Here is a 21,741-nt window from a genome sequence, read left to right as displayed (position 1 = left end):
CTGTGATAGGTCCACTAAAGCACTCAACAGATAGAGCCCTACAGTGTTCCCCCTGTCAGCAAACAAAGTGGTCCCGAAGAGGAACATCAGGAAGCCGCGGACATACTGTGCCGCCTCATCAAGAGTCCCAGACTCCATCTCTACCCGCCGGAAATGGGAAGAGAACCAGGTGTATCAGACTCTCCCCGAAGCTCTATCAACAGGCGGGCAAGCCCCCAACAAATATATCCAGGCAGCCTCCCATTGACCCATGTCCTCATCGTAAGGGATAGGCCAACCTCCCATGTCCAGGCCAGTCAGTACGACAAAGTAAAAGGGGGTCATAGTCAAGTCCTCCGTAGCGGAAAAATGGAAGGAGTTGGTGGTGTCCCACCATCTCTCCACCAAGGCAGCCATCAGCGTCCTCCTGGCAGGGCAACGGGATAGCCCAGTACAGAAGGGCCCAAACCCCGTCAAGTCAACCAAATCCCGAACAGCCTCCGGGAGCTGGGCATACTAGTCTCTCACCGCAGTAGAGCCATATCCCCGCACATTGCGAGAAGTCACCTGCATTCAGAATGAATAGGTGTTTCAGCATAAAATGAATAAGTTGCGTGCAAACGAAATGAATAAGCTGCGTGCAAATGAAATGAATAAGCTGCGTGCAAATAAAATGAATAGGCTGCGCGCAAAGTAAAGTAAGTGGGTTGTGTGCTCTGAAAATCAATTTGGGCTGTGTGCTCAGAAAATCAGTGTGGGCTGCGTGTTCACCTTCAATTTGGGCTGTGTGCTCTGAAAATCAGTGTTTGGGCTGCGTGTTCAACTCTCAATCAGTGTGGGCTGCGTGTTCCCCTTCAATTTGGGCTGTGTGCTCAGAAAATCAGTGTGGGCTGCGTGTTCACCTTCAATTTGGGCTGTGTGCTCTGAAAATCAGTGTTTGGGCTGCGTGTTCAACTCTCAATCAGTGTGGGCTGCGTGTTCACCTTCAATTTGGGCTGTGTGCTCAGAAAATCAGTGTTTGGGTTGCGTGCTCAATTCTCAATCAGTGTGGGCTGCGTGTTCATCTTCAATTTGGGCTGTGTTCTCTGAAAATCAGTGTTTAGGCTGCGTGCTCAACTCTCAATCAGTGTAGGCTGCGTGTTCACCTTCAATTTGGGCTGCGTGCTCAACTCTCAATCAGTGTGGGTTGCGTGTTCACCTTCAATTTGGACTGTGTGTTTAGAAAATCAGTGTTTGGGCTGCGTGCTCAACTCTCAACCAGTGTGGGTTGCGTGTTCACCTTCAATTTGGACTGTGTGTTCAGAAAATCAGTGTTTGGGCTGCGTGTTCAACTCTCAATCAGTGTGGGCTGCGTGTTCACCTTCAATTTGGACTGTGTGTTCATGAAAATCAGTGTTTGCGTTGCGTGTTCAACTCTCAATCAGTGTGTGCTGCGTGTTCACCTTCAAATTGGACTGTGCGTTCAGAAAATCAGTGTGTGAGCTGCGTGTTCAACCCTCAACCGGTGTGTGCTGTGTGTTCACAATCAATTTATGGGCTGAGTGCTCAGAAATTCAAGTGATTGAACCGTGTGTTCGGAGTGCAAACAGAATACAAGAAAAATTCATAATACGTTACAGAAAAGGTAAAAACGAAGTAAATACCTCTCGTGCCTCATGGGAGAGATGATACTCAGGCTCCCGTAGGAGGAGATCTCCGGGTGCTCGCTCGTCGAACTCGGTGAAATGATGAAAAATAGCCCGCGGAAGGACGTGTACTGGTGGGCCATACCTCTCGGGTATGAAGGGTCGAACCCTCGGAGGCAGAGACATGATGTCAGGCTCGCTTCCGGCGCCTGGAGAACCTCCGCCGTGGGGAAATTGGCCCGCCATTTCCAGAAATCTGCAAAAGGGGCAAAAATGAGCAAAAATGAGCTAAAATTGGAAAAAGTCAACAAAAGTCAGCTCTCGGGAAATGAAAAGTCAACAAAAGTCAACTCCCGAGAAAATCTTCCAAATATTGAGACAAACTCACCTCAAGTGGCGAAAATGAGAAAAGAAGCCCCGAAACCAAAATTTAATCGGTTCAAAGTGCTTGAAACTGAAAAATTTCGCGAAAACAACTTGTGTGGGACGTTGGAAAACGCGTATGGAGCCTAGATTTGAGGAAGAAAATGGTTTGGGGAGCTAGGGAGGAGGATTTCGGAGCTGCACTTATGAGCTCAAAATGTTTGGATAAGTGTATTTAAAGAAAAGAGGCTAAAAGGACAAAATTGCCCCCGGATTTGGCAAAGTGGCCGGCCCGCCACTTTTTCTGGCAGGCCGGCCATTCACTTTTCAAAAAATGGTCGGTGGCCTCCCACTCCCAATAAAACTGGCCGGTGGTGTTCCCCACATGCCCCCCAAGGTCCCTGCAAATTTTGAGGAGGATTGGAGTCCCCGGGACCTGAAAAAGTACAAGAGAAGTGCACTTCCTGTCGCGAAATCGCTCCGCCGGGACCTCAGCTTTAACTTCCGATGCGTGTCTCATCATTACTCATTAAAAGTGAGATGTATCCTTTTTGAACATGTTGTAACCTCTTCGGGAGGTGAACCGGAGGCCGCGATCAAATCGTCCCCGCCGAAATGCGCATTTCCTTGCTCATTGTTTTGTGACGAACATGCATCCTGGTTTACGCTTGTTCTGCATTATCATGCACATAATTTGCATTCTCATGCACATACCTGCATTGTTATGCACGTCTCTTTGACATCACCAAGCCTCCGTGCTTGAACCCGCGTTATCACGCGCGTTTCTTCCCGCATTGCGATGCACTTTTCCATCAACACCGCGATTGTCTGCACTCGATATCACATTAGGTATATGTTGTTAGATATGTTGTGCTTGTTGAGTTTCTTTATTTTGCAGGCACGATATTGTATGTACGGTTCATTTGAAGCTGGTGCGACCAGACGAACCGCTCAGGTATCGTATCTTCTCCGTGTGAGACGTGGCGAGGATTGAATAATTCACCGTATTCTTAACTACATGAAATGTAGTTGTTGCTTTGCATTCTTGCTTAAAACTGTTGCATCTATTTGTGAATATGTGCTTCATTACAGCTTGCTGCATTTGCATAATCATTAAGTTACCTTCGGCTTCTTGCATTTTCGGTTGCATTTTGCCCCTGCCTGAGGGCATGCCTGCGGACACATCTGTGTTATTTTGTATGCTTGTCTAAGTCTTCGGCCTTGTCAAAAATGGGTCGTCTCTGGGCTTTGACATTCACTCTCGTCACTTATGACTTTCGAGTTCTGTCAAAGAGGGGCAACTGTAGACACCCCATTTTTGACCGACCTTGAGACTCAGACGTCACCAGTTGAGCGCTCGGTGATATTGCATATTGTGCTCGTTCAGAAATTTCAGAGTCTCGACTGCGAGCCTTGCCTCCGGACTTCCGGACTATTTTGTGTTTTGCCTCAGTTTGCGAACCAGGCTCTATTTTCTCTGTTTTCTCTTCCCGAAGGGAGGGAGAGGTCTCGTAGATCATCTCTTAGTGGCCGTAGGCTACGTTTCGTGGTCGTAGGCCATATTGCCCGTTTTGAGCCCGGTTTCTAGTTTTTCGGAGCCGTTGGCCGTGTGCCTCAGTTCGGGACCGCTTAACCACCTCCGTTTGCTCTGGTTTTTGACATACATCTTATTTGCTCCCTTTTGAGGGACACTGCGGTCCGAGAGACCAACTTCGTGGTCGAACACCACTTCCGGTGCCTAACAGTCAGTTTTCGGGGCCTCGGGCTGCGCGTTCCGGCCCCCGAACCTTCATTTTGCATCGGTTTTGGTTCATTTTTGGCAGGGACCTCTGTTTCATTGCTAGGAAGGTCATAGAGGGATGGGAGGCCAGTAATTGTTCTGTCAGCCAACTTTATCCCTTCATCCCCCTCCCTCGCCCGATTTCTCCCACTTCAAAGCCAATGTTGACCACCCTTGGGCCATCTTCTTGCACCCTAAACCCCATATTTGTGATGCACACATCTGGGAGGCCACCAATATTTGGTGGCCAACCAGTAATTACTTTTGAACCTTTTGAACCCCTTTGAAAAGTGGGTTGTTCTTTCTCTTGGTTCATTTTCTCCAGTTTGTGACCACAGGGTTGTGTTGTGAACACATGGGAGGCCCTCTTTCTGTGGTGGCCGGCCATTAATTCTCATTGACCGTTTTGACCCTTGGCCGGCCGACCACGGGGAAAGCCGGCCGGCAACCTGCAATCCCAATAACTGGCTGGCCATGCTCCTTGCTGCAGGAACATTCCAAATATGCATCTCTTTTCTCCCAGATTCTGTATCCGGAGGGGGGGCTGCATTTTGGGGGGAAACTTGGATTGTTTTCCCTCCATTTTCCCCCCCATTTTCCCCCCTTTTTGTCTATATAACAGCAGCTCCAGCTCTGTTATGAGGGTTACAAAAATTCCCCCCAAGCCTCTTGCATTCAATCTCTCTCTCTCTCCCTCTCTCTCTATATTTCCAAGCTCCAAACTCTCAAGTCCCACATTCATTCCTTCACCAACCCATAGCCCCACCCTTCCATCCTCCATTCCAGTAGCTAGAGGTTGTTCTTCAAAGCCTAGGAGTGCTGCAACTCAAGCCAAGGAGCTGTCAAAGACTAGTCTTCAAGGATGAGTTCCTATTTTCCTTTTTTGTGCTTTATTTTGTTCAATACATTAGCCATGCTTGCTTTCTGTTTTGGGCTCCGACCCTAATTGGACCTAGGCTTATTTTGAGCTATTTTTCATGTTTGTTTAAGGGCCTCTCACTGTTTGAGGCCTCATTGTTGCACTTGCTTCATTGCCTCCCTTGTATGCCATTTTCTTGTGTAGTATTTTTGGCCTATGTATAAATTGTTTTGAGGCATGTCATAAACTGTAAAGTGGCTTATTTTGATCACTTCTTCAATGTTCTTGAAGGGATCATCACTATTTTAGGCTTCTATCTTCCACTTGCCGTTATATCCCTTTTTTGGCTCCATTTTTGCATGATTTATTAGCCTCTTGTGCTTCTGTTTTCGGACTCTGATCCGAACTGCAAACAGCCTTATTTTGACCCCCTCTTCATGTTTCATTAAGGGTCTTTTACTGTTTGAGGCATCCTTTTTGTACCTTGTGTTATAGCTCTCTTTTTGGCCTTGTTTTGCATAAGTATTTTGAGCATGCTTGTGTACTGTTTTTGGCTCGGTCATAAACTGTAAAAGGTCATATTTTGGGTCCCTCTTCAACATTGTTGAAGGGCCCTCATCTGTTTGGGGCCAGAAGCTGTGACTTGCTTCTTTATCTCACATTTAGGGCCATTTTTGCGTATCGGTTTAGCCCTATTTGTGTTTGCTGTTTGGCCTCTCTTAAAACTGTAAACATGCTTTTTTTGGGGCTTCCTTGAATCTGTCTTCATACTTCATGTACAAATAATGCATGCTTGATGTAGCTACAAGTCATTTCATGTGCTTAATCTTGCATTTCGGGACCATTTCATGCATCGGGTGCTATATTGTCATGATTCGGGGCTGTTTCGGGTCATATTTTAGCGCTGAAATTTGCATGTTTGCATATCATATTTCGTGCCTTGCCATGTCTTGTTAGAGTGGCATTCGGTGCCTTAGGATTGGTCCTCGGTTTGCGTGCATGTGTGCACGCATCTCGAGTGTCTCATTTTCATCTAATGGCCTCTTATGCGAGTGTGGCTGAGGTCCACTTGTGTTAGTGTAAGTCCATTTATGCATTGTGTATGCCATTTCATTTCATAGCATTGTGTATGCTAGGTTGTATGTTAGCGCATTGTGTATGCCATGTTACCTCGTGCATCGTGTATGCCATTTCATAGCATTGTGCATGCTAGGTTGTATATTAGTTGCATTCATGCATGTCATGCATATTGCATTGTGCTTGGGATAAGAGTTAATCCGAGCACGGGAAACGAGGGACGTTTCGTACTCCGAGTGACGGAACGTGTCTCAATTCCCAGTCGCCGACACTCCGGATTATCCATGATGGAGTCTAGGTTTTGTTTTGTTTTAATGTGCATTCATTCTATATTGAGTTGCACAATTCGACTCCTCGGCCATCATGCATTGAGATGCGTGATTGGTGGCACGAGGATCGAGGCATGCATACATTTGTGAAAATACATTGCTATGCCCCTCTCTTGCTCTCTGTTGCAGCAAATCAAGAATCAGCAGTCTTTCGGAGCTTAGCGCGCTTTCCAAGAATAATTGCAAAACAGAGGCTAATTGGGGCATCCCAGTGGATTTCCGCGCAAGGCAGCCCAAACATACATCATTCATCAGAGTCGAGGCAGTCCCTGGCTTGCATGCCAGTTTATAGCTTTCTTAGATTAATTTGTAAATTAATTAGGATTTTGGTATTTATTCGGGACTGTATTATTTATTCGTTCGGGACTGCATATTATTTTATTCGGACCCTCTGTGCGATGGCATAACTGTAATAAGTGTGCGTGTGTGTGATGCATGTCTTCCAACCCCACGTCTTTCTCCCTTTTATTTACCTGCTTATGATGGTTAGATTAGGGCATATTTTAATTAGCATACAGTATGATAGCATGTTTGCATTCATTCATCTGTTTTGCATGCATCGGGCTCGGCGCATCATACTAACTGCATTGTATTTTCAATTCCAAATTGAATACATGTTAGCTGTAGCATTTCATATGCCATGTTTAGAATAGCCGAGCCTGCTATAGTTACATTTTTGCATGTGTTGCATTAGGCATTTTTGCATAGTTAGGATCATGCATGGATTTCTAATTAGCTTCTGTTTTGGCTTGGAGTACTCGATAAGTTTTATGCTTTAACATCCTTGCATACGTGTGAGTGACTGCCATGAATAGCATGCTTACCATGAGGCTATATGCTTATGTGATATAACTGCCTGAATGCCTATGGGTGAAGGTTGGGTTATTTGGATTGGAACAATTCATCAAATGTGTGTTTTTTTAAGCCCACTAGATAGTGGCAAAATCATGTTTTCTAAGCCCATCTGAGGGTGGCAAATCCACGTCTTAGCCTACTTGCGAGTAGCACCATCAAACCATTTTCAAATAAACAAACATGAAATGTTTTGCTCCAATTCAGGCGACCTAGTCTATACTTGTATGTTGTGCGCATCACATAGTAAATCTAGGCTAATAACCGGAATAAGAACACACAATGTTTTTTCAAAAATAGATATCATGGTTAGTAGAAGCCGATCTTTGATCGGGCGAGCGGGGGTGCTCACGAAGTGACCTTCCCCAATCATACCCAAGTTCCCGAGCCGAGGCAACTTTGGTGATGACGGACACGTGGCCTTAGGCAACGAGTCAGGGTTTCTTAAATTTTCCAAAATAATATATTTAGGTGGCGACTCTGTATCTGGTAAACAGTCCATGTTTGGCACTTCTTTTCTAAAAATCTGCTTTCTCAAAACGATTTGCCGGATTTGGACTCTTTGGTTCAAATTAAGAACCGTGACATTTGAGTGCTGAACTGTAGTGAGCCCAATATCGAACGGAACGGGGACTCGTTCCTCCCCGGGGCGTTCGGGGACGTCTACACGCTCGAGCAGGAAATTCGTGTATCCAGCACTTTTGTTGTGTTTACAGTCCGCTCGAGCGGGGTTTTGCACGCTCGAGCGAGGACTTGTGTCACACGCTTGAGCGGGTATCGAGCGCCCATCGAGCGTGATTTTCACACATCCAGTACTTTTGCAGTTCGCTTGAGTGGGAAAGTTATGCTCGAGCGGAGACTTTTGTTTGCATGTCCACTCGAGCGGGGAAACCCACGCTCGAGCGGGACCTCTGTTTTCTGAAAGTTCTAAAAATATTTTTAAAGTGCATCTTTGCATCCTCATTTCATTCTAGGCATTCTTAGGCTTAGTTTAAGGCATCTTAATGAGGATATTGATGTAGAACTACACTGAGGCAAATTAGGGATTAAGCTATTATTTTCCCAACTGTGTAGCTTAGTGTGTGTTCACTCTGTAACTGTGTAGGGTTGGCATCCGGAGACGCTCTAGCTTATCTGTAGCCCAGAACTCTGTGAGTAACAATGTTGTAAAGATATGTTCAATTGAGATTATTTTCTGAACAAATGACTGTACTACTTTATGAAATGACACCGTTTACTGAATGAATGTTTGTCCTATTTGTGAACTGTATTCGTGGCATCCATAGCAATATACTGTTACTGAACTGTTACTGCTACTGTTACAGAGATCTCTGTCGATCCCATGTTTGGAACCACTACTGTTTACTGATATAATGGCCATCATTGACTGTTCGGTCTGCTAAGACCTACTGTACTGTTTTGTTATTGGGTGTACCACATATGACTATTATAGTTTTTGAATTACTGTATGGCATGAATTATGAGCCACAAACTGAATGACTGATATACTGATAAATGACTGTTTTCAATACTGAAAGGACATTTATTCTTAACCTTTTTACGTATATGTTATTCATTGGGCTTTAGCTCACTGCTCATATATATATGTAGGTGTACAAGCACCGGACCGTTGCTGGAAGCGTCAGGGTAAACTCCAGTTTTGTCGAGCCAACTACTGTGCCTCACTGAGAGGTTCTAAGTCCTTCAAGCTAGGGCTTTTGGGGTGTTTTAGTTTTCCCTTTTTGTATCTATTTTGTAATTACTGTATAGGCTGAATGATACCGTACTGTACTGTTATGGTAGGGATTCGGTCCCTAACCTGAATATCTGTATATGATGCATGTATGTATTGTTTTGTTCTGAATGTGTATATGTTATGAAATGTCTTTTTGCATACAGACAGTCACAGCTCATTGGACATCTCTTAATTACTGTTCTGGCTTCCGCCAGCCCCTGTACTCTGTATTACTGTCTTACTGTTAAGTAGGCCTTCGATAATCTCGGATTACTAGCCGGTTACGGTGCTAAACCTATAGGGGCGGGTTTGGGTCGTGACAGAGTGATATCAGAGCGATACTAAACCACGAGTGATACCGCACACACGTGCCCAAATGAGCTATAGGATGTCCTAGAAAAGTGAATAGGGCATTGCATGAACATTGAAAAGTGTGTGTGGCCATGACATGAATATCTGTGCTAATGTGCTAATATGTTAAGTATGCAACTGTCTATGTTTATAACTCCCATAATTGTCTATAGTGAAATGGATAGCGCAAGAACTACTAATGAATCTGAATCATCTAAGGCCAGAATGGCAAGGCTAGAGAGAACAATGGAAATGTTGACTAAGGCCTTAAGGCTGTAACAACAGAACCAACAGCCCCCACCTCCTCCGGTACTGCCGGAACAGAATGTTAATGATGACATCATTGCTCTAACACAGAAGTTCAGTAAGATGAAACCGCCATCCTTTTAGGGAGGCCTTGAACCCTTAAAGGCCGAAGCGTGGGTGCTTGAAACAGAAATTTATTTGAAGTGTTTCCGTGTTCTGAAGCACACAAAGTCCTATTGGCTACCTTCACCTTACAAGAAGAGGCCAGAAGGTGGTGGATGCTGGTCTGCGGCACAAATACTGCTATGGATTGGGCTCAGTTTAAAGGAGCCTTCTTTGAGAAATACTTCCCACAGTGTGTCAGGGACCGCAAGGTAACCGAATTTGAACAGTTGAAACAAAGCACCATGTCGGTAGCAGAGTATGAATCAAAGTTTACCGAACTTGCTTGTCACGACCCAAACCCGCCCCTATGGGTTTAGCACCGTAACCGGCCAGTAATCCGAGATTACCGAAGGCCTGCTTAACAGTAATACAGTAACACAGAGTACAGGGGCTGGTGGAAGCCAAAACAGTAAATAGACAATGTCCAATGAGCTGTGACAGTCTGTATGCAAAAAGACTTTTCATATATATATATATACAGTCAGTACCAAAACAGTATGCACAGTATTTACAATTATCCAGATCAGGGACTTAATCCCTATTAGAACAGTACAGTACAGTAACATCATTCAGTCTATACAATAATTATATAACCGACACAAAAAGGAAAAAACTAAAAGAGCCCAAACAGCCTCGGCTTGAACAGATTAGGAACCTCGAAGTGAGGCACAATGGTTGGCTTTGACAAAAGGGAGTCTAACCCACGCTCCTAGCTCCGGTCTGGTGCCTGAACACCTACATATATATATGAGCAGTGAGCTAAAGCCCAGTGAATAACATAATGCGTAAAGAGGTTAAGAATGAATGTCCTTTCAGTATTGAAAACAGTCAATTGATTCAGTGTATCAGTCATTCAGACATAACAGTCGTATGTGGTACATCCATTAGCAGAACAGTACAGTAAACAGTAGGTCTTGAAAGACCGAACAATTAATGATGGCCATCAAAACAGTAAACAGAAGTTCCAAAATAGGAACTGACAGAGATCTCTGTAACAGTAGCAGTAACAGTAATAGTAGTTGCTAAGGATGCCACAATACAGTTCAGAATAGAGGACAAACATTCATTTAGTTAACAGTAAACAGTTCAAAAAATAGTTCAGTTGATCATTCAGAAAATATTCATTTTCGAACATATCTTTATAACATTGTTACTGACAGAGTTTTGGGCTACAGATAAGCTAGTACGCGTCTCCGGATGCCAACCCTACACAGTTGCAGAATGAACACACACTAAGCTACACAGTTGGGAAAATAATAACTCAATCCCTAGTTTGACTCGGTGTGGTTCTACATCAGTATCCTCATTAAGATGCCTTAAACTAGGCCTAGGAATGCCTATGATAGAATGAGGATGCAAAGATGTACATTAAAAACATTTTCAGAATTTTTAGAAAACAGAGGTCCCGCTCGAGCGTGGGTTTCCCCGCTCGAGTGGACATGCAAACAAAAGATTCCACTCGAGCGTAAACTTTCCCGCTCGAGCGTACTGTAAAAGTACTAGATGTGTGAAAATCACGCTCGATTAGGCACTTGATACCCGCTCGAGCGTGTGACACAAGGCCTCGCTCGAGCGTCCAATACCCCGCTCGAGTGGACTATAAAACAATGTAAAGTGCTGGATGCACGAATTTCACGCTCGAGCGCCAGTCACTCCGCTCAAGCGTGAGTCCAAAATCTGGAATTTCCAGATTTGAACCTCAAGCTCAAAAACAAGTTTCAATGTACCAAATTCGATCCTTTTGGGCTAATTTTCTAGAAAACTCTTCAAAACTCATAATATAACATGTTTCAAAGGTCAATTTGAAAAATCAAAGCCCAAAGGTAGTTCAATTAAATCCAATTTCAAACCAATTTTCATGAACATAACTCAAACATGACATGCATGAGTTTAAACCAATTCAAAGCTTCAATTACTTGCTCAAATGAGCTAATTTGCTCAAAAACAAGATGAAAACATGGACTATAACAATAATATGAACATGCATGTACCAAATTCCATGTAATCAACCTCAAAATGCAACAATGGAGACATGCATGCATGATATATGCTACAATTCAACATGCTAGGTCCAATTCAAGACTCAACTCTTCAATATAACATGAATGTAACATGAACCATGCAAGAACTATCTCAAATACACAATCTAGAAGGTAATTACCCTACCTTAAGTCTCCAACTCCAAGTTTAGAAGCTCAATTTTGCAATTATCTTCCAAATCCCCTAAGCCTTCAAGCAAATTCAAGATGAAAACAAGGTTTTCTCCTCTCCCTCTCTCTCTAGTCGGCTAAGGACTCAAGAAGGCTGATGAAATGTTTTGTTTGAATGTATTGAGGCTCAAATATGTTTTGTATAAAGTAGCCACCAGGTGGTAGTTTGGTAAATATGGCAACCATTGCAATTTAGCATTATTTAATCTAATTTAATCATGCCAATTCAAATTTCAGATAAATACACCATAAAAACATATAAATCTCAATTAGCATAAAACACTGATCAATTTCTGGTTCGGCCGCCAATAAGGCCTTCAATTTGCAGTTTTAAGCTTAAAACATGAACAGATAATTTAACAGCCAACAGATAGAATTGCACTTAAACAGATACAGACAATCAATTAGTTGAGGATTTCAATCAATTCAGTCAATTATCATAATCAGTCTTAGTTTAACAGTAATCAGTGGTTTATCAGTAAACAGTGGTGAGGGTTGTCACATTGCCCGTTATACACCGCACATGGTTGACACTGACTACAAAAAGGCTAGGAAGTTTGAAGGCGACCTTAATGTGGAAATTCTTGATAGAATTAATGTTTTGAAACTGCTTAAGTATGTGGATGTTCTTGACTGAGCAATCATGGCTGAGTTAAACATCGAGGCATTGAAACAGACTAATACACCATCGACTGAGTGGCGTGGTAAAAGACGGGGCTTTAAGTTCAAGAAAGGCCGAAACAATCCATTGAACAAAAAGCAGAATACAGGGTCAACGACTAGTTCTAGTCAAGGGAACCGTTTTATACCACCCTGCTCTGAATGTGGTAAGAACCATAAAGGGGGTTTGTTATAAAATATTTGGTGCTTGTTACAGGTGTGGCAAGGTGGGCCACATGGTCAAAGACTGCCCTTCTGCTCCCCAAGGCAATAGCAAAGCGGCACCAAGTGCAGCAGCATCAACTACTCCACCAAAACCCAACCCTAAAGTGACTGGAAAAGAGCCTATAAGGTAAGGCCAAGTGTTCGCACTCGTACCGGGAGATGTACAGAATACCGAGACCGTTGTGTTAGGTATACTCTCAATTTGTGCACAAAATGCATACGTTTTGATTGATTCGGGGTCTACACATTCATATGTATCGTATGCTTTTTCGCGAAAATTGAATAGACCATTGGAACCCATGACCTATCTGTTAGCTGTATCTTCACCTGTTGGGGGATCTATGAATTGTGCTTATATATACCCTGCATGTGAAATTATTATTGGAGAGGCACATTTGTATATTGATTTACTGCCATTGAATATAGATCATTTTGATGTGATATTGGGAATGGACTGGTAAACAAAATATCATGCTACCATAGACTGTGTAACAAAACAAGTTGTTTTCCGTCCACCCGGACTGCCTAAATTTGTGTTTAACGGAGTAGGAGTATTACCTCCCCCATATCTGATTTCATCTATGGAAGCTCTCAAACTGATTAGAAAGGGGTGTAAAGGGTATCTATGTTTTGTATTGACTGTATCTACTGATGATAAAACTGATGTGAACAGTATTCCTATAGTCAGAGAATTCCCAGATGTTTTTCCAGATGATCTGCCAGGGGATTTGATTAATAGGGAGATTGAGTTCACCATTGATGTGATTCCGGGTACACAGCCAGTATCGAAAGCTCCTTACAGAATGGCACCGACTAAATTGAAAGAGTTGAAAGTTCAGCTGCAAAAGTTATTAGATAAGAAGTTCATCAGGCCCAGTACTTCACCGTGGGGCGCGCCGGTCTTATTTGTGAAAAAGAAAGACGGCTCACTGAGACTCTGCATTGACTACCGTGAATTGAACAAGGTAACAGTGAAAAATAAATATCCATTGCCTCGCATTGATGATTTATTTGACCAGTTACAGGGTGCCCAAGTGTTCTCCAAAATTGACCTTAGATCTGGATACCACCAGTTGAAAGTCAAGATAGAGGACATAGAAAAGACTGCATTTCGAACGAGGTATGGACACTATGAATTTCTAGTTATGCCTTTCGGAGTTACCAATGCACTTGCTGCATTTATGGACCTTATTGTAGACACCCCATTTTTGACGCTCCTTAAGACTTGGACGTCACCATTTGAACACTCGGCGATCATCCTTGTTTGTGTTCGTCTTGAGTTCCCGGAGGTCTTGGCTACGCGCCTTGCCTCAGGATCTCTCGACTCGACTGTTTTGTGTTTGGTTTTGCACCAAACACTTGTGTTTTTGCTTTGGAGGGCAGGGAATGGCTTGTTGGCCATCCCCACACTCCACCGGCCATGGCTTGAGGCCACCGGCTGTGTTTTGTTGCCATCGGCTAAATGTTGGGCTGACCGGCACTCTAGATGGTCGACCGGCCATCTATTTTGGTCAAATTGGATTTTTGGCTGGCCGACCACTATTCATCTGCTTTTGCAGATATTTTTATGCCAGCTGTGCTAGCTGGCATACACTTTACTCCCCTCCATACACATGTATGGAGGGATCTCCCTCTTGACTAGCTTGTTTGGAAAGCTTCACAAGAGGGATTGTCTATAAGAGGGAGCCTCTTCTCCCTCCATTAGAATTACAAAATTTTTCAGATCTTTGAGTTTTAGGGTTAGGGTTTGTTCATACTCTATCTCTATATCTCTCTCTCTCTTGAGTGTTTTGTGTGTGTTTTGTTCTTACTATTGCACACAAATACCTACCATTACACCATACCTTAGTTGCTGAGGCATAAGGGGCTTGTTCTTGGAGGTTTTGGACTAGTTTAAACCTAAGGAAGCTGCTGGTCTTCCATTTTTGAAGAGGGTCTACAAGGGTAACAATTTTCCCCATTTTCCCCCATTTTTACATAGCTTTTTCACCTATCTTGAAACTATTTTTAGACTTTGTGTATAACATATAAAAGTCTTGTTTTTTCCTGCTCTAAATAGTTGTTTAAGAGTGTTTTGAGCTTTGGGGTTGTTTGACGCCTCTTAGGGCTTGTTTGATCCCATTTTGTGCCATTTTGGTTGAGCTCCGGGACCACCTTGTTTGGGCCTCCTCACCACTGAAATCTCGAGGAATTTCAGTGGTGAGGATGGTGCCTTGAGGTCCTAAGAAGGAGAGGGCCACCCCCTCTCCTTGTTGTCCTTGAAAAGGGCCATTTTAGCCTCTTGAGTGAGCATCTTATTTAGGTTCATGTTGGCCATATCTTAGCTTCTATTTAGTGTTATTTTGCCATGCTATAGCACTTTTTTATGTTGGTTTAGGCACGCCATGCTTGTTTAGCATACATGTCTTGTAATGCCATCATTTGCCTTAACATGTACTTAGCATGTAGATTACCATGCTTGCTTGTTTTGGCCAAGCTTTGTGAAGCTTTTAGGCTTGTTTTGCCATGCTTAAGGTCTGATGTAGGTTGTCTTAGCCATGCTTGTCATGCTTTGTTTAGCCTCTTTGCATTCTTGGCTCGTAAGCCTTAAGTGTATGAACCATGAGCACGCATTACTTGCATTATTCCAGTGGTTTGGAACCATTTAACATGTCATTTCAGTCCTCATGACATGCTTGCACGCTTGCATTTGATGCCCCTTTAATGTGTTAAAAGGTTGTTGTCTTGTGCCCCTTGTTTAGGCCCTTGTGCATGCTTGCATGTTTAAGCCATTTAGATGCCATCTACATGTGTTATTGGCTTTGTCTTAATATGCTAAAACTCTGATTTTGGTTGCTTAATTCATCCCATGTTTGATTTTGCTAAGTGTAGTTCAATACACCTTTGGCTCGCCTTGAATTTTGGCTTTGCTTGCATGCCTTGTTTGTCTTGTCTTGTCTAGTTGGTTTGGCACCTTTCATGACTTGATTTTCAGAGCTTATAATACATGCCATTTGTCCATGCTTTCATTATCTTAAGTATGCTTGAGAGTTGCTCTTCAATGCCTAAGTGTTGGTCCTTGTGTGCATGCATGCTTGCATGTTATTTGGTTCTCCTTCTCTTAGCAATTGCCACTGTTTTGGGCTTAGTATAGAGGTGCCCAAATTAGTTTAAGTCCATTATTCGCATGTTGTTGCATGCTCACCTTGTGTGTTGTTACATGTTTAGGTTGTTTAACATGTTTGCTCCATGTGTTGTTGCATGCTTGAACATCCACATTGCATCTTGCACACTTGTTGGTTTGCATTGCCTCATGCCTTGCATGCTTGCTTGCATAGGTTGTATGCCTAGTATGCATTGTGCATTGCATGCCCATGTTGCATACTTAGTTAACATGCCTAGGTTGCATTGCATTGGCATGCATGCGTTGCCTCTTGAATTGAGTATGATAGAAGTTGAGCCTCACTTGTTTGTTTGATGTGCATCTCATTTGAAATCAAAGTGCATACTTGGTTTCTTGGGCCATCACGCATTGAAATGCGCGATTGGTGGTCCAAGAATTGAGAACCATGTCCTTTTGAGTCACAAACATGATAAGGGATGTATTGGTGCACACATTTGCTTGGAATGCATTGCCATGCCTTGTTTTGCTCTCTGCTACTGTCAAAACAGGTTTTGCAGGAAGTTTTGGCTGGTCGGCTACATACAGTGCCGACCGACCAACAATTTGTGGCCGATATCTCCACAGGTGGTCGATGACCATTCCTCATGGCCGGTGGTGTTCCACAACACTCAGAGAAGCAACCTTGGAGTTTGTGCAATTTTCAGAGGTGCCAAACAGTAAAAACAGAGGCAACTTGTGCATGGCAGTGGACTTCCGAGCAGAACCGAGCATGCATTGCATTGGGCCCTCTTCCCGAGGCTGTTTACTATTTTATTAGATTAGTTAATTTTCTTAACTAGTTTAATTTGTCTGTAATAATTAATTAGCTTGTAGGTTAATTAATTGTATTATTCTTTTGGTCCCTCCGAGCGAGGGCGAATTTGTAATAAGTGTGGGTGCGTGTGTGCATGCTTTCCAACCCCCACTTCTTTCTCCCTTTTACTTACCTGCTTTGATGGTTAGTATTAGGGCATATTTAATTTAGCATACCTTATGCTATGCATGCGTGCAGAATTCATCAGTATTGCATGCACCGGGCTCGGCGCATCATGCTAACTGCATAAGTATTTCAAATCTAACTTGAATATGTGCATCTAATGGTTGCATTTCACATGCCATCCTAGGATTAGCCGAGCCTATCCTAATTGCATTCTGTATGCGTTGCATTAGGCACTTAACATGGACTTGGATCATACATTGATTGCTAACGACATGACAGCATGCTTACCATGTGGCTAGATGCTTATGTGATATGAACTGCCTGAATGCCTGTGGGTGAAGGTTGGATTGTTTGAGTTGGAACAACTCATCAAAATCCGTGTTTTAGCCTACTCGCGAGTAGCAAATTTCAAAACATTTTCCAAACAAATGGATATGCAATGCTTTGTTCGAAATTAGGTGATCTAGTCTATACTTGTTTTGCTGTGTGCATCACATAGTAATTCTAGCTAATTAACAAGAATAAGAACACATAACATTTTCAAAATTAGATATCACGGTTAGTAGAGGCCGATCTTCGGATCGGGTGAGAGGGGGTGCTCATAGCTGACCTTCCCCAATTGTACCCAAGTTCCCGAGCCGAGGCAACTTTGGTAATGACGGACACGTGGCCTTAGGCAAACAAGTCAGGGTTTCCTAAATTCCCCCATTAAAAAAATATTTAGGTGGCGACTCCGTATCTGGCAAAGCAGTCCATGTTTGACACTTCTTTACAAAAATCTGTTTTCCAAAACGATGTGCCGGATTTGGACTATTTGGTTCAGACTAAGAACCGTGACACAAAAGGGAGTCCGAACTGTGGTGGCATAAAGCCCGAGGGCGCGTCCACACTTATGAACAGAATTTTTAAACCATTCCTCGATGACTTTATTGTTGTATTCATAGATGACATTTTAATTTATTCCAAAAGCATGGAGGAACATGAACATCATTTGAGAATTTCCCTACAGACCCTAAGAGAATAGAAACTTTGTGCAAAACTAACTAAATGTGAATTTTGGCTTGACAATGTTATGTTTTTGGGGCATGTAATCAGTAAAGATGGAATTTCAGTTGATCCATAGAAAATTGAAGCAGTGGTGAACTGGCCTAGACCGACAAATGTTATCGAAGTCCGAAGTTTTCTAGGCTTGGCCGGGTATTACAGAAGGTTTGTCAAAGATTTCTCCAAAATTGCTCTACCACTGACACAGCTGACTCAGAAGGGGATATCATTTGACTGGACCAATAAGAGGGAATCAGCTTTTCAGGAGTTGAAAACTCGACTAGTGACTGCACCGATTCTCACCTTACCCTCAGGTACGGATGGTTATACTGTATACAGTGAGGCTTCTCACAAGGGTTTGGGATGTGTTTTAATGCAAAATGGGAAAGTTATTGCATATGCTTCCCGACAACTGAGACCGCATGAAAAGAACTACCCGACCCATGATTTGGAACTTGCTGCAGTGGTGTTTGCACTGAAAATTTGGCGTCACTACCTTTATGGGGCTACATGTGAGGTATACATAGACCACAAAAGTTTAAAGTATTTCTTCACACAGAAAGAATTGAACATGAGGCAGAGGAGATGGTTAGAACTGATTAAAGACTATGATTTGCAAATTTTGTACCATCCCGGGAAAGCTAATACCATTGCCGATGCATTGAGTCGGAAATCGATTGGAAATTTAGCCTGTTTACTCACCGGACAGAAAGAATTGCTTTGTGACCTTGAAAGACTTGAAATTGAGATTGTTTTGCGTGAACAAGGTGGAACAATAGCCTCTATTTCTGCTTAACCGGCATTGATTGAAGATATTAAAGAGAAACAGCAACAGGATAACTTCTTGAGGAAGAGCATCGAAGAACGGGAATCCAAACCGAGGCCAGATTTCAAATTTGAGAACAATGTTTTGAAATTTCAGGGAAGATTGTGTGTACCAAGTAATTCTGAACTGAAAAAAAGAATTCTGCAAGAAGGCCACAATTCAAAACTATCTATTCATCCAGGAAATACGAAAATGTACCAAGATTTAAAACTAAATTTCTGGTGGCCGGAAATGAAGAAAGAAATTGCTGATTTTGTGTCGAAATGTCTTCATTGCCAACGAGTTAAAACCGAACATCAACGACCCGCAGGTTTACTGCAACCCTTACCGATACCGGCGTGGAAATAAGAACATATCACTATGGATTTTATTGTTGGTTTACCTCGCTCCAGTAAAGGTATGAATTCAATTTGGGTTATTGTTGATAGATTGACTAAATCTGCTCATTTCTTACCTGTCAAAACAATTTATAATGTGGACAAATTGGCTATACTCTATATTGATGAGATTGCTAGATTGCATAGAGTACCTGTGTCCATTGTTTCTAATAGGGACTCGAAGTTTACATCGAGATTCTGGCAACGTCTGCAAACTGCGTTGGGTACTAAACTGAGACTGAGTAGTGCCTACCATCCTTAGACAGATGGCCAGCCAGAAAGAAGCATCCAGACTCTAGAGGATTTACTGCGGATGTGTGTTCTTGATTTCCAGGGAAATTGGGAAAGTCATCTACCGTTGGCTGAATTCGCCTACAACAACAGTTTTCATTCAAGCTTTGGTATGGCGCCTTTCAAGGCTTTATATGGTAGGAAATGTCGATCTCCTATCTGCTGGGCAGAAGTTAGAGATGGGCCTTTGTTTGGGCCCGAGATTGTACAAGAAACTACCGAAAAAGTGAAACTGATTCAACAGAGATTGAAAACCGCACAAAGCCGACAGAAAAGTTATGCGGATGTCTGAAGGCGAGACAGAGAGTACGAAGTAGGTGATCATGTCTTTGTTAAAGTGACATCGATGAAAGGCCAGACCCGTTTTGGGGTTAAAGGCAAGTTAGCCCGCAATATATCGAACCGTATGAGATTATTGAGAAAATCAATCCAGTGGTGTATCAAGTAGTGCTTCCTCCTGAAATGGAGCATATGCATAACGTGTTCCATATTTCAATGTTGAGGGAATACCTTCGGGATCCCTTCCATGTGATTGAGCCTACCCGTGTGGTGCTAAGTGATGACTACACTTACGAAGAACGGCCTATTCAGATTGTAAACAGATGGATCAAGAAGTTGAGGAATAAAGAGATACCGTTAGTGAAAGTTGATTGGCAAAACCATGGTGGCGTGTATGCCACCTGGGAGAGGGAAGATGATATGATGAAGAGATATCCTGAATTGTTCCCACTGAATCCTATTTTCTTCCAAAATGAAGGTAATTCGAGTTTGGAGGACCAAACTCTTTATAAGGAGGGGAGACTGTGACAACCCTTACTATTGTTTATTGATAACACTACTGATTAGTGCTAATCTATGATTAAGCATGTTGATTGACTGACTGACTGAATTACTAAACTGATTGATTGATTGTGCTAGTTTGAATGCATTTCTATCTGTTTGACTGTTAAATGATCTGTCCATGTATTATGTTAAACTGCAAATTGAAGGCCTTATCGGCAGCCGAATCTGAAATTGATTAATGTTTTATGCTAATTAGGAATTATGTGATTTTATGGTAAATTTAATTGAAATGTGATTTGGAATGACTACATTAGATTAAATAAAGCTAAATTGCATTAGGTTAATTATTCACCAAATTGCCACTTAGTGGGTTATGCTAGACCACTCATCTTCTCACCCTTACATTGTTTGAGCACCCTTTTTCTCAGCCACTTTGAGAGCTAAAACCGACTAGAGTGAGAGAGTGAGAGGAATTGAGTTCAACTTGGAGGTTTTTCTTGGAAATTATAGGAATTGAAGGATAATTTGCATAATTGAGCTCCCATATCTTGCATTCAAGACCTAAGGTAGGACATTTACCTTCTTATTTGTGAATTCAAGTTAATTGTTGCATGGTTCATGGTAAATAGGCGCTTAAGATCATAAATTGGTTGTAGATTGTTGAATAGAGGCTTAATTCATGCATGCATGTGCATCTCTTGAAGTTTAAAGTTGTTTTCATGGAAATTCTTGCATGCATGTCCATATTATTGTTGTAGTCCATGAATTCCACATGTTTTTGAAAGGATTGGCTCATTTGTTCTTGAATTAGAAGCTTTGAAGTTGATCAAAATCATGCATGTTACATTTGAGTTTTGTTCATGAAAACTTCTTTGAAATTGTGTTTAATTGAACTACCTTTGGGCCTTGATTTTACAAATTGAGCTTTGAATCATGTTATACTGTGAATTTACAAGTGTTTTCCAGAAAATTATCCCAAAAGAATTGAATTTGATGCATTAGAATTGAGTTTTGAGCTTGAGGTTCAAATCTTGAAATTCCAGATTTTGGACTCCCGCTCGAGCGGGGTAAGTGGCGCTCGAGCGGGAAATTCGTGTATCCAGCACTTTTGTTGTGTTTCTCGAGCGGGGTTTTGCACGCTCGAGCGAGTACTTGTGTCACACGCTCGAGCGGATATCGAGCGCCCATCGAGCGCCCATCGAGCGTGATTTTCACACATCCTGTACTTTTACAGTCCGCTCGAGCGGGAAAGTTTACGCTCAAGCGGAGACTTTTGTTTGCATGTCTGCTCGAGCGGGGAAACCCACGCTCGAGCGGGACATCTGTTTTCTGAAAATTCTAAAAATGTTTTTAAAGTGTATCTTTGTATCCTCATTTCATTCTAGGCATTCTTAGGCCTAGTTTAAGGCATCTTAATGAGGATATTGATGTAGAACCATACCGAGGCAAATTAGGGATTAAGCTATTATTTTCCCAACTGTGTAGCTTAGTGTGTGTTCACTCTGTAACTGTGTAGGGTTGGCATCCGGAGACGCTCTAGCTTATCTGTAGCCCAGAACTCTGTGAGTAACAATGTTGTAAAGATATGTTCAATTGAGATTATTTTCTGAACAAATGACTGTACTGCTTTATGAAATAACACTGTTTACTGAATGAATGTTTGTCCTATTTGTGAACTGTATTCGTGGCATCCATAGCAATATATTGTTACTGAACTATTACTGCTGCTGTTACAGAGATCTCTGTCAGTTCCCATGTTTGGAACCATTACTGTTTACTAATATGATGGCCATCATTGACTGTTCGGTCTGTTAAGACCTACTGTATGGTTTTGCTATTGGGTGTACCACATATGACTATTATAGTTTTTGAATTACTGTAT

The 21,741-nt window shown here is 42.4% G+C and overlaps 1 protein-coding gene across 1 annotated transcript in view; it reads left to right on the top strand.

Moving 5' to 3' along the window:
* Positions 1 to 21,741, top strand: part of LOC114260259 (DNA-directed RNA polymerase 3, chloroplastic) — a 110,078-nt gene that overhangs the window by 36,639 nt on the left and 51,698 nt on the right. Inside the window, 1 exon segment of the mRNA XM_082911213.1 lies at positions 8,668 to 8,674. Coding sequence (XP_082767339.1) covers positions 8,668 to 8,674 — 7 coding nt within the window.

Source organism: Camellia sinensis, unplaced genomic scaffold (assembly GCF_055761805.1).
Source record: "Camellia sinensis isolate YWXY unplaced genomic scaffold, ASM5576180v1 Unanchor10, whole genome shotgun sequence".
Lineage (NCBI taxonomy): Eukaryota > Viridiplantae > Streptophyta > Magnoliopsida > Ericales > Theaceae > Camellia > Camellia sinensis.
This window is presented reverse-complemented; position numbering and strand designations above follow the sequence as displayed.